General features: G+C 40.9%; 1 protein-coding gene across 1 annotated transcript in view; it reads right to left on the bottom strand.

Moving 5' to 3' along the window:
* The window catches only part of LOC128745303 (uncharacterized), a 277,308-nt gene that overhangs the window by 214,319 nt on the left and 49,437 nt on the right, over window positions 1-13,552 (bottom strand). The window contains exon 2 of the mRNA XM_053842339.1: window positions 8,287-9,771. Within this exon, the coding sequence (XP_053698314.1) occupies window positions 8,287-9,676 (1,390 nt within the window). The 5' untranslated portion in view covers window positions 9,677-9,771. The remainder of the gene's footprint in view (window positions 1-8,286; window positions 9,772-13,552) is intronic.

The raw sequence follows: 13,552 nt of genomic DNA, 5'->3' as shown, positions 1-13,552 counted from the left end.
TCAAGCAAATGGAACCATATTTGGCATGTGGGTGTTTTTGGAGGCAACCATTTTTTCTATAATGAATTAGGACCCCTTACCTTTTTAAGAGGGGGGGCTCTCATACAAACGAAATACAAATTTCCTCATAACTCTAGAACTAATCAAGTAAATGGAACCAAATTTATCATGTGGGTGTTTTTGTAGGCAAGAATATTTTCTATGGTATATTTTCTATGGATTTCCCCACTTTAAGAGGAGGGGGGGCTCCTATACAAATGAAAAACAAATTTCCTCATAACTCGAGAACTAATCAAGCAAATGGAACCAAATTTGACATGTAAGTGGTTTTGGACGCAAATTTTTTTCTATGGTGAATTGAGGGTGAATCTCCCCTTTAAGAGGGTGGGCTTCCATACAAATGAAATGCAAATTTCCTCTTATCTCGAGAACTAATCAATCAAATGGAACCAAATTTGGCATGTGGTAGTTTTAGATGGCAGAAATTTTTTCTATGGTGAATTACAACCCCTTCCCCTTTTAAGAGGGGAGCTCCCATACAAATGAAATTCAAATTTTCTTATAACTTGAGAACTAATCAAGCAAATGGAACCAAATTTGGCATGCGGGAGATTTTGGAGTCTTGAATTTATTTTACGATAGTTAGAGACCTCTCACCCTTGTGTACTCTCATACAAATAAAACAGAAATTTTTGCGAAACTCAAAAACTAATCGAACTCGAGAAATTCGAGACTCTTTCATAAAACATTAGTCAATACAAGACCACAAAAACTATCTATAGTAACACTAGATCATTCAGGACGAGACGGTCGCGAGTGTTGCCGGTGACCCGCCGTCGGAAGCGCCGCCCACTGGGGGGCTTGCAAAACTCGAGATTGTGACAAAGATCATCCGAGATTCATGATTTATGTACAACACAGGTTAATTTGTGGCAATACGAAGTTTGTCGGGTCAGCTAGTTATCTAATATATCTGAAGAATTATCGGTAAAAATAATATTTATTTTCACATTGATACTGAGGCAGGAGACCAACTTTATCGTTTTATAGCCAAAAAATAATTTAAAGCTAGAATCTGAATTGGAACGGTAATCTTTCTAAAGGGGAAGAAACGGAGAGAGTTACCTAAAAGGAGTGTCAAAGATATGTATCTCTGGCTCTCTCAAGCCCCTATCTAGCGCCTTCTCGGGGATCTAAGCTAAACGATGACGACCGATGACAATACCTGGAAATGCTTTATTATGTACATACCGCAGCAGCTAAACCAGGATGTGCGAACTTGAGCGTCTGTCTCGGAGCGAGCAGCAGAAACGCTGTATCCCGCAAGTGGTTCCTAAGATGACAGACCCCTCAGCGGGATGTAGATATCACGACCCCCGTAAGGTAGTATACCGAAACTCTCATTTACCATACCAAGAACAACGAAAATGGAAATACGGAACGGATCCATCGGCGTAGGATACGGCAAAGAACAAGGAAACGACGCTACATCGACTCAGAGTGGAAATCGCTGCTATTCAGGAAATTCGATGGTCAAATTCCGGAGCGGAGAAGCCTCACACTGAGACGACGCTACGTTGAGCATCCAGCGGTTGACGACAGATGGCGTGACAGCGGAATACACCAGAATGCTTGATCAACAAATCGCAGAACAGCAGGAAGAAAGGGAAGAAGATATACAGGGGTTAGACAAAATGATCGGGAAAGGCGAAATTTTGACGAAAGTCAAGCGGCCATAACTTCTACAAAATAAGCCATTTTTAGATGAAACCAATTGCATTCGGGGGGGAAAGTTTGCTCCGTCGGGAAATTATGAATATGAGTATCAAACTTTAAGGTTTTATGGGTCACTAACACTGGAAACATTTCTAGGTCCGCGGCTCGCCATGGCAAACTTGTAGCAGGTTCTAGGTATCCCGGCGGAAGTGGTCGTTTTAGGAAATATCCGAAACCATATTAATATGGGTGTCAAGCTTCAGAATTTTCAACTCTCGTAAATTCTTGAAGTTCGACATCCATTTTGGTGTAGTTTTAGTCATATTTCGAAATGGTCATAAAGGTAGGACGTTATTGGAAACATTTCCAGAATTGTTTTCACTGAAATGGCCATAGCTCGGTTATTTCTCGACGGATCTTCGTTCTCTTTTCATCAAACAACTGGAAATGAAATCTAGCTTTGGGACTAAATATGAATGTCAAATTTCCATGACAGAAAAAGATACAAGCGATGAAAAAAATCGGTTTTCGACATGCCCCGGACAACCCGCAATATCTCCGATGTCCACTGACCACTGCGAATCTCGAATTTTTTTTAGAAACATTTCCCCGTCGACTGCAATTAGATTCATCTAAAAATGTCTTATGTTGTATAAGTTACGGCCGTTTGAAATTCGTCCAAATTTTGCCTGTTTCGATCATTTTGTCTGAACCCTGTAAGTGGGCTATGGAGAAACCTCTTTGGTACCATTAAAACAACTGTGAGGGAGGTGGCAGGCACGACGCGTGGAAGACAGCCTAACAGCTGATTCGACACTGACTGCCAGAGAGTGACAAATGAGAAGAGCCATGCCAGGAGTCGCATGCTCACTGTGGCTACACGTTAGAATGGAGAAACGTATAAAGAGTCTATTGAGATTCGCCAGCAACGACCCATTGAGTATCTACAAAATGGTGAAATACAGGAATTTTGCCATGCCTGTGTTATGCAATGATAGTGCAGGCAACCTGTTTACTGACAAAACGGCGGTAGCTGCCAGATGGAAGGAGCACTTTCAAACGCTGTTCAATGAAGAAATTAACACGGAGATTAACAAGAACAGGATAAATATTATGAGCAATGGCCATGCTGTGGAGCCACCAACGTAAGAGGAGATTACGGAAGAGGAAAAACGGTAAGACTGCTGGGAAGGACGATATCCGGTCTTAACTTGTAAAAATGAGAAGCGAGAGGCTGTACGAAGCAATCTACCGGATCATTGTCAGGATCTGGGAGGAATAACAAATGCCGAAGGCTTGGTTGAATGGCCTCATTTGCCCTTATGTCTATAAGGTACTCTCCCGTATCCCGTTCTGTAGACCATTAGCGGAGTCCTTCAACGGTACCTATCAAGCTGGTTCTTGTGAGGATTGCTCCACAACGGATCAGATGTTTACCCTACGTCAATTACTAGACAAGTTTCGGAAGTACAACTTTCAGACTTATCTCCTATTTGTGAACTTTAAGGCGGTGTACGATTCAGTAAAACGAAATGCGCTGTGGCAGATAATGCTAGAACATGGGTTTCCACTGATTCGTGCACCGCTGAATGAGTCAAAATCATGCGTCAGAATAGCGAATGAGACCTCAGCCGCATTCGTGACATGGGATGGACTGCAGCAAGGAGATGCACTAACGTTTTATTCAACATTGCCTTGGAGGGTGCAATACGAAGAGCAAACGGCGAAAGCAACGAGACTATCATCACGAAATCTCACTTGCTTCTTGGTTTTGTGGATGACGTCGATATCATCGTAATCAACCGTAGAGCAGTGGAAGAGGCCTTTTAAATGGGAAGCAGTGAGGTTGGGACTTACCATTAACACCGTCGCGGTTGCTGGCAGGGAATATAGGAATCGAAATTGTGTTGGTGCTGAGGTGGAGCTGAATGTGGTTCGATATGGAGTAGTGGAGGTATTCATACCTTGGTACGCTATGATTTGGTATGACATAAGGAAGAAATCTGCCGTCAAGTTAATTGAATGAATAATTGAATTAAATATCGAGTCATAACTCCCCGATACTGTTGGTATCAAAAAGTCGACTAACGCAGAGAAAAAATGAAGGTTAGTCGTAGATTCTTGACAATTGAACAAAAAGCTATTAGCCGACAAATTTCCTCTGCCGAGGATTGATGATATACCTGATCAACTCGGCAGAACAAAATATTTTTCCACTTTAGATCTCATGTCTGGCTTTCATAAGATTGAAATCGAGAAATTTACCAGAGAAGTTACCTCGTTCTCCTTCCAGAAGCGCGGACCTTTTCAATACAAACAATTACCGTTTGAAATCAATATAAGTCCAAACAGCTTTCAACGCATGATGTCAATTGCACTTAGCGAACTGAGCCCCAAGTGTGCATTCTTACATATTGACGACGTACTTGTCGAAGGTTGTTCAGATGAACACCACGTGAAAAATTTAAGAAAAGTTTTCGAATGTTTTACAGCACAACGCAATCGGAAACTTAACCCCTCCAAATGTAATTTCTTCGAATCCGAAGTTGCATTTTTGGGTGCTGACCAAGTCAGAAGTTTCGTGTCCAATGTGTAATTATTACAAATTTTACAAATTTTGCAAATGTTTAAACAAATTTAATGCAGATATCAAGATGGCTTGACAATATAATTTTTTTTAAAACTTTTATCACCAATATTTAGTGGTTAATTTGTGGCTACGAAATCCAATTTGTGGTAATTTGTGGTTAAGTACTTTCTGTGAGTTTTCCAAAAAACTAAGTCAAGCCATCTTTGAAATTGATTTCGCGATAAACACATCGGATTACGATGTTTTATATCTTAATCGAAAGCTTTTTATTTGTGGTTCACGAATATATAATTTTTAATGTTATTATTGTAAGTATAAGCGCAGAAATCCGTTTTTTAAAACTTACAATAAAACGTAAACATATCTGCTGTTGATGACGTTACTTGAGCTATTAGTAATGCTGCTATCTGTCAATAATGGCGCTAGCTGTATGTGACGCTCAGTAAAGCCCTTTAAATGTAAAATTTGAGTTTGAACGACTGTCATCAAATAGTAGTTCAAATCGAACTATTAAAATTCGTTCCAATCGAAATGGGACAATGTTTAACGTTTCTTAAAAGCTCATCCAACAAAAAGTACCGTTACTTATTGTATAAAATATGAAAATTTACATTTTAAAAACTAAATATCGCTTACGGTGATGATTTGCAGCATGTGCGAAGCCAATTAAAATGAAATTAATGGCTGAAAATTTCCTGCTAGTGATAGAACTGTAAAATTTTTTCACCAATATTTAGTGGCTTCGAAATCCTATTTGTGGATTCAGATGACATCAGAGGGGTCAATGCCGGTGTAGTGGTTAGCATTCACGACTCTCACGCCGAGGACCCGGGTTCGAATCCCAACCCCGCAGATGTCACGAATGACCTAAGCAGTTAAAGTGACTATCATCAAACAAAAAAAAAGATGACATCAGACGACCTGAAAACAATGTATATATTACAAGTACAGACGAGGTCAATGCGATGCAAACCGAGTCTAGTCAATGATAATCAAATCAGATTACCGGAGCCTGGTTAACTCTACGTGTAAGGGGGACTCCGTAGCCGCAAGGCTACCGAGTCTGCTTTGACAAGCGAGTGGTCGTGGGTTCGAATCTAGGTAGAATCAAAATCATTCGATGTCAAATTGACTTTTTAGCATGCGTTTATTCTCAGGCCCCTAATTCGCCCTTCCTTCATACTGAATTTCTATATATTTACCCACTGAAGCCTCTTGACAGAGCAAAAGTCCCTCCTGTAGTTAAGTGTACTGGTCAGAGAAACGAAGGAGTCCTCGTCAGGGACGGCTATAATATGGGATAGTGCTGGCAGCGAGGAATAAGTGGGTAAAGTAGATCAAGCTTTGAAGGAATGGTAAGCCCCAATACACACAAGCACGCATAAAAAATAAGCGTATCGCTCACTCAATAGCGATTATAGCAAAAAGAAATGCAGTGCAGGTCATACAGCAAACACCCGAGCGATATTACAACTATACTGGTCGCAGTAATGAAAAAAAAAACTCTACGTGCATGAAGCAATTAACAATGAACAGATATATAAACTAAAAAAAATAAAAATTTTGTAATACAGAACCAAAATAAACAAATTATGTAGTATGAAATACGCTAGAGAAAAACTATAATACGAGTCTAACTCTAGCGTTAAATCTCGCTATTAACAAAAGTGAACTACCAAGAATATTTCACCTTATCGAATAGGGCACCCTGAAATACATGCAATTAAAGAAAATTGAAAACAAGTGTGTCGCTATTTCGACTAGCGATGCCATATTTAAATACATAAGCATTAATGAGGAATCAAATATATAACGAGGCGGAGAATGTACGTGTTAATGCGTAGTCAATGACCGAAGAGTAGTAGGTCGAAACGTCCGCGGTAAACACAATATTTTTATATATTTCTCCGAAAAAATCAACGAATTTATGATATAAATTAGATATAATCCAGGACGGTCCTTACATAACAATACAAGAGGAATCAAATGCAACAATTAGACATGAAATTACTACCAATATACTAATATACTAAGCAGAAACATTAAAATAATAACATATACAACGTAAACTAAGAACTTGAGCGACGAAGTGGCCGCAGAAAATTTAAACGTCTCTCATATTTTATAATGGTTGCACCATTCATTCTAAAAGGCGAAGGTGTCCTAGAAGCACATATAACAGATAGACTTACTAGTCCCTTCCCATAACATCTATGTATATATAATCTATTTATATAAGAGGCTTATGTCTGTACCGCAATCCAGGTGTCTGACAGGACGTCATAAAAGGCGCATCGGTAATTGAAAACAGGCCTCTGACAACACATCATGTTTTCGTAGCAATGAGTTCTATTCTCAGTCACCTCACTGGTCGACTGCTGGACTGCTCGATAGCTCAGCTGGTTGACTAGACTGCTTGACTGGACTGGTCGATTTGATTGCTCGGTTTAACTGCCCAACTCGACTGCTCAACTCAACTGTTCGGCTGGACTGCTTGACTGAACAGCTTGATTTAATTGCTCGACTAGACTACTCGTCTCACCTGCTCGATTCGACTGTTCGAATGAACTGCTGGACACAACTGTTCGACTTAACTGCTTGTTACCCGACCCGACTGTTTGACTAAATCATTCGATTGGACTGCTCGACTCAAGTGCTCGACTAGACTACTCGATGCAACTGCTCGACTGGACTACTCGACTTAACTGCTCGATTAAACTGCTCGACTAGACTGCTCGACTAGACTGCTCGATTTAACTGCTTCACTTAACTGCTCGACTTGACTGCTTGACTCGACCACTCGATTCAACTGCTCGACTCGATGGCTCGACTCAACTGCTCTACCGGACTGCTTGACTGAACAGCTTGATTTAACTGCTCGATTTGACTACTCGATTTAACTGTTCGTCTCGACTGCTCGACCCAACTGCTTGACTCGATTGTTTGATTCGATGCAATCAGTCAAACAATGACGATCGCTTCTGATAGTGGTGCGTCATCTTGACAATATAGCTATAATAAAACGGGGATATATCACAATAGATCAACCAAATGGACAGTACTCAAAGACCATAATTCGTTCGACGCTGGATCGATAACGGATCGTCGTCACTAAAATATGTAAAAGTAAAGTAAGTAAGCCTCCGTAAATTTATTAATTCGCGTTAGATAAATTTGTGAAATAAAATGTGTAAATTCCGAATAATCGCGTAAAAATAAGCGACTTCAGCGTACTACCAACATCTGCATTTTACCTCTTATGTTCGCAAAACGGCCGCGACCTGCGGTTGTCACGCTTATCATGCTACGACAGTAGACATAAGAGAGTCGCATGCAACTTTATGAGATGAGAGGCGAAGTAGTTTAATGATCACGGTTCATTCATCGTCACATGAACGATGCGTGTGTGTTCATCGGCGACGACGTACAAAAATGACATCTAGATTTCACTTTTGGAAACAGGAAATATTGGCGCGAATCGAACTGTCCGATGTTGTTGAAACACATGTTGGTATTCGACTGAGTTTTTACTTTCGATGAAAATATCCTGCTTTCAATCAATTAGAACAAATTAAACCTAGAATGATTAGGAATCTATATTCGAATCTAGGTTTTTGAATCGTTCTAAAAATTTTCCAGAAGTTTTTTTAGTAAGACGGCACCACTAGTGGTAACATACAAATCAAGGTACACACATACCGAAGTTCGGTGTTATCTAGAGCAAAGTGTTAGCTCCACTCGCTGATAGGGCGATGCCGCCCGATGGTTACGCGCGGTTTTGCCGCAAATCGGGCACTTCCTACTTAGCGCTCAAATGGTGTTAAAATTAGATCGCATACTACACAAAACAATTGAGTCAGCCCCTGTGTCGGGCCCGAGTAGAGAGAGTGCTGTGCCCGGCAGTGGTTGGTTGTCCTTTTTCCGGCTATATACCTACTATACAAGTCGAATATTTAAAATAAACTAATGCAAACACTTACCTTCATCAAAGCTGCTATGCAGCGCTCCGCTTGCCGATAACCGTTTGGTCCAGCTCTTTCCGCCGGACCAGAAACCGACCTTGCTCGATTTTAGGAATGTAGGCGAATTGGGGGTCGACAGAGTTCCCTTCTGACGGGACGCTTCCCCGGAGTCAAGCATCTTGCGCAACGAGCGCGTGCTTCCACTGAACAACTTGCTTAAATTTTTTCCTTTGCAGAACGCTTTAATCGATCCACCACTGGCGCGATCCGCCGAATTAGAACTTACAACACTACGAGCGTCTTCCTGACCAATCCTGTCGAACAGCATCATCGATTGATGATGACTTTGCTGCTGGAGGGATAACATTTTTGCTTCTGTTTTCCGTGCCCGTAGGTTCCCGATGTAACTAGTGCTGCCACTGCTACCGGAGAAACCACTGTCCAAATCCGTGCTCTGCCCTCCTGCCCCGAAGGATGATTTCCGGCGGAAAAATTTTGCTTCTCTTCGATAATCACTTTTATTTTCCGTCTGACAATCACCGCTTTCGGCCATCAGCATAGCTTCGACGGATAAATTCAATTCACCCAGAACTTTACGATGGCAGTGCTGCACTTGTCGAAACTCTTCTTCAACAATGACACTATGCTGCAGCGATAACATTGATAGACGCCCACTTGGTGTACTCGGTAGCATCCCATCGCCCCGCTCATTTTCCTCGTGAATAATTTCTTCGTATATATTTTCACAAGGAGAGCCTGGGTAACGACTACTACCACCTCCGGATCTTCTGGGAGAATACAAGCGATTTCGCTGGCCGGTGCCTCCAAGCGCCACTAGCGAGCGCATCGATTTGGATCCGCCAGAATAAGACGAAATCGGTGTTGTAGATGAAGAAGGGGAAGGTGTCGTTGGTCCACTGATTCTGCCGGGATCAAAGATATACGAAGGTACATTCGAATGCCGGAGCGCCACACCTGGTTCATAGTACGCGTATGAGTAATCCTGGTGGGGATAGTAACGCTGGTCGGAAGACGTAGAAGCTCGCGGCTCGAACAGTTCCATTGTGGCAACAATATTGGTAGGCTTCGAGATGATTGCGGATGGAGCACACGTCCCTCCGGCTCCTGTGGCAGAACGGTGGTAATCATGTTGATGGGAAGAGTTCTGATAGGTTCGCTGCTGCTGCTGCTGCGGATGATGCTGCTGTTGCTGTGCATAGGAACTACTATTGATCCAATGGGGATCACTTCGGGAGGTTCCGGGCGGATATTGTGGGTAACAATCTGGGCAAGTGGGGGCCAATTGGCGACAGCAGCTGGGTATGGATGCGTGCTGAGCCGACATCGATGCATCGATCGGTGGATAAAATTGTTCATGTTTCTGCCGTTTTTGCTTTGATTTCTTCATCTGGAAAGCATGAATAGCGGTTCCGAATGGGTGGTTTTAGTTTGAAATCATTTGTGGTTTTTTGTTGTTGTTGCGAAGATGTGCCAAGCAAGTTGCTGAAAGAAAGAAGATGGAAAGGATAGTCAAAAATTGGATGGCAGTAATTGCATAGCTAAAGAAGCATTTTAAAATCGTTTTAGCGTCATGCAAATTTATGGAATAGTGGTAATGAAAATAAACATAAAGATATTCGACCTGATCCGTGTTGTTCGCATACACGCATCATTAGACGGTGGATCGTTCAACGCTGAACTTACTCCCATTTCACATGCACCGCGCAGAAGGGGATCTGAAAGCTCACCGCATATTAATGTTTATAGCGGAAGTCCACAATTGACTACTGGAGCATCATCTCATCTCCCCAATGGCAAGCAAAACCAGATCGAACGATCCGCCGGCGAGTTTTGAATAGCAGAAATAAAATTATTTGACTAGAGCTGACCGAACAGATATGTCACACAGTAGCGGTCCGCCTGGTCCGTCAGAGGTGAGCGTTTATCTGTGCTGATTGGGGCTGAACACTGATACAGCTATGATACTACGGATGCACTACACATCTGATCCGGCATTTGATATGTCGGTTTGTTTGGAAATGTTAGAGGCATAGTGATGCTCAAAATTGATCATAATTACACTTTCTTTACTTTCCGTTTGACAGCATGGTACAGTTGGATTTCGAATTTGGCAACAAATCCGTGTCGCCTATGTTACCAAAATCGAAACTGTGCCAAAATCAAGACCCTTTCTGATATGAAAATTTAAAAAATCAGAGGGGTTGTGCACAAGACACGACCGCATAGGTGAAGTAGGACTACGTGAGTCTCTTTGCTCTATCCATGTATGTAATAATACCACAAACTAGTTTGTGATAATACGATTCTGCATGTATACAAGCTACATACGTAACGTTTATCAAAGTAGTAATATTTTATACATTCAATCCTCAACCGATTTTGGAGTTATATTCATGAATTGATTGAATCTATTTTCTTAAAACGAAACCAAGTCACACAAAACCAAACAGTAAATAAATTTTTAGGATCTGTGTCTACGTTGAATAGTGCTTTTCCTCTGGTAATCGGTAGAAAGTTGAAAATTTGATGACTTCCAAAAGAACGCTGATAATAAAGCATTTACAACCTGCAGATGCAGACGTTTTGGAAGTCGCAGAAAATGTCGCCCGTGACCACAAAACTTATTTCCGTCATTTGTTGGTCGTCCGCAACGGCGAAAAATTCAACTATTCCATCGTTGCCTGTGTTATTATGGTATTAACTGGGCAAGAAAATATTATAAACTCTTCAATTGTTGAGTGTCCCTTAAAAGGACCGTTTGTTTGATTATCATAACTCCAGCTTGCAATAAACTTGCAATAACGCATTTAACGGAATTCTCTGTTCGGTAAATTGGAATACCGATAATCGTAAACCAGGCACGGCTTGTTGCAACGGACCACCGGAAAGCCTCAGCAGCTATGCGATCGACGAAGCCGTTCGTGTATGGTCCTGAGTCACGATGAAATACCACTCCAAGTGGCCAGCTGCAAGTGACATGGGATGATTCTGGTCGTTTTATTGTCGCGAGCAGCATATTTTCAGCCAATTCCAGAACTTCAGCAGCCAGATATTTCATCACGGCAGCGAAACGAGTGCTCCTGCTCCAACACACGCTCAGCATACTTGCCTTTCCTCAGCAGCCGATTAACACGACCGACCGGGAACTGCAGACTTCTTCCTTTGCCGCATCACGACAATAAGATGCCAATAAGATGTGTACCAGAACAGGCGACAAGAATCGGTCCCGTCTATTTCTCAAGGTCCTTCATTCTATCGTCTACGTTAAATAAAATGGAGCATTTCAATTTCAGTCTGAACAAAAGAGCAAAGTTGCCAGTGAGCCTCCCAGTTGGCCTCGAGGTAAGACACTGGTCTAATACGCCAGTCGTCGTATGTTCGAATCTCGGCTGGGAGAGGCTGTTAGAGTCAATAGGATCGTAGCACTGACCCCGCACTGTCCTGTATTCTAACAGCTGGTTGCGAAGTCTGTCGTATAAAAACAGAAGGTTAAATTTCGATAACGGAATTAGCACCCAGGCTTTGCTTACCAGTGAGCCGTTCGCCTTTTGCTGCCAAAGAAAATTTACGCTACGTAGTATTACTGTAGCATTGGTGATGGATAAATTTGTGTTGCTAAAGAAAACGGAGTGAAAAGCCCTGAGTTGCAAGTTTCCTAGGTTTAATCAATTACCGAAAACCGTTCTTTGAAGAACGAACAAATTCTTATATGAAGATGTTACTAAAACTATTTCATTTTATTAAACCCATGGTTTTATGGGACCGGGAACTGCAGACGCGCACGACTGCGTCACCGCTCGTGTTGCCGTTGGTGGTACATCTCAATAAGGAATTTTCAAGCCAATTAGCAATCAACGAGAAAGGGTAGGATTACATTTAATTCTCTTGTAACTTTGTTATAGTAGAATTAAATGGAACTTTCCATCAACTTTCTCGTTGATTCCTGAATTGTACCAAGACTTGTTCGATAATAATTGGAAATTATTCCAACCAATCACAAAGCAACAATTTCTAGTACGATCGAGTTAGTTATTTTCAATTTTTCAATGACGCGAATTGAAAATCAATAGTTTTCTATATTTTCAATATTTTCCAAATCGATTTTCCGTTCTATTGGTGTAAATATCTAGGAAATCTATTAAAAATTGACGAATTATAAGCCGAAGCATGAAAACGCGTTTCTACTTTGATGACGTCATTTACAACAACCAATCACGAAGCGAGAATTCTGGTAAAACATAGGTTCATTATTTTCAATTTTTCAATAGTTTAACATCAAGAATCCATACTCTTCTTCATTTGGGTCAATTCTTAGAAGATTATAAATCGATCGGGAAATCACTATTAATCACCATCACTATTAGCGTTCAAAATCTGACCACTTTTCGAGAAAGATTTTTTGGAATGACACCCTACCCAAACCTTGCCGTAAGACGTAGTCCTACGTCAAAATTGAATGTAAATGCGTTAGAAATGGAGAAAATATTATTAATCAACGATTGCAGACATTTTATGCTTGAAAAGTCCGCCGAGAGCTATACGTTCAGTGCAAGTAAGTTTATCGCAACCTGCGGTAAGTCGTAGTCCTACGGCAATAAAAATATTATTGTTCGAAACATTCTACAACAGCAAACTTTTTTTTACTGAACACACTGAGGGCATCATTATTGCGTCATTTAAAGCATGTATGCGGAAACTGACTGATATTTAAGCATATTTTTGTAAGGGAAATATTTTGTGTTGCCAAAAACGGATACTTTTGTTGTCAAAATCGAGTCATGCCAAAATCGAACCATGCCAAATTCGAAATCCTACTGTATAGCAAAAACCATTTTCATTATTCAGCGAACTAGTACAGAAAAAAATAAGAGAACAGATTGATTACCGATAGATTCTAAGGTAGTCCGTCTCCTGCTGCTCTCCAAAAAAAGAAGCAAAAAGTGATAAATGAGACAAAAGCAGATTAAGCAAAGAAGAGCACGAAGAAAAAATGATAAAAACTGGCCAAATGGGATAGAAAAAGAGAAAAAAACGCAAGAAATCAAAAACCAAAACTAGCATGAAAAAGTGAAAACGTAACAGAATGGTAGGGAAACCGAGATCTAAAAAAGTGGAAATGTAGAAAACGGAAGAAAAACGTGGGAAACCGATGCAAAAAACGAAGAAACTGAACAAAAAAAATGAAGAACAGCAGAGAAAAAAACGCGAAAAAACAAGGTAAACTAATAATAAAATGAAGAAAAAGAGAAAAAATAAGGATAAA

This window comes from Sabethes cyaneus, chromosome 1 (genome assembly GCF_943734655.1).
Source record: "Sabethes cyaneus chromosome 1, idSabCyanKW18_F2, whole genome shotgun sequence".
Classification (NCBI taxonomy): domain Eukaryota; kingdom Metazoa; phylum Arthropoda; class Insecta; order Diptera; family Culicidae; genus Sabethes; species Sabethes cyaneus.
This window is presented reverse-complemented; position numbering and strand designations above follow the sequence as displayed.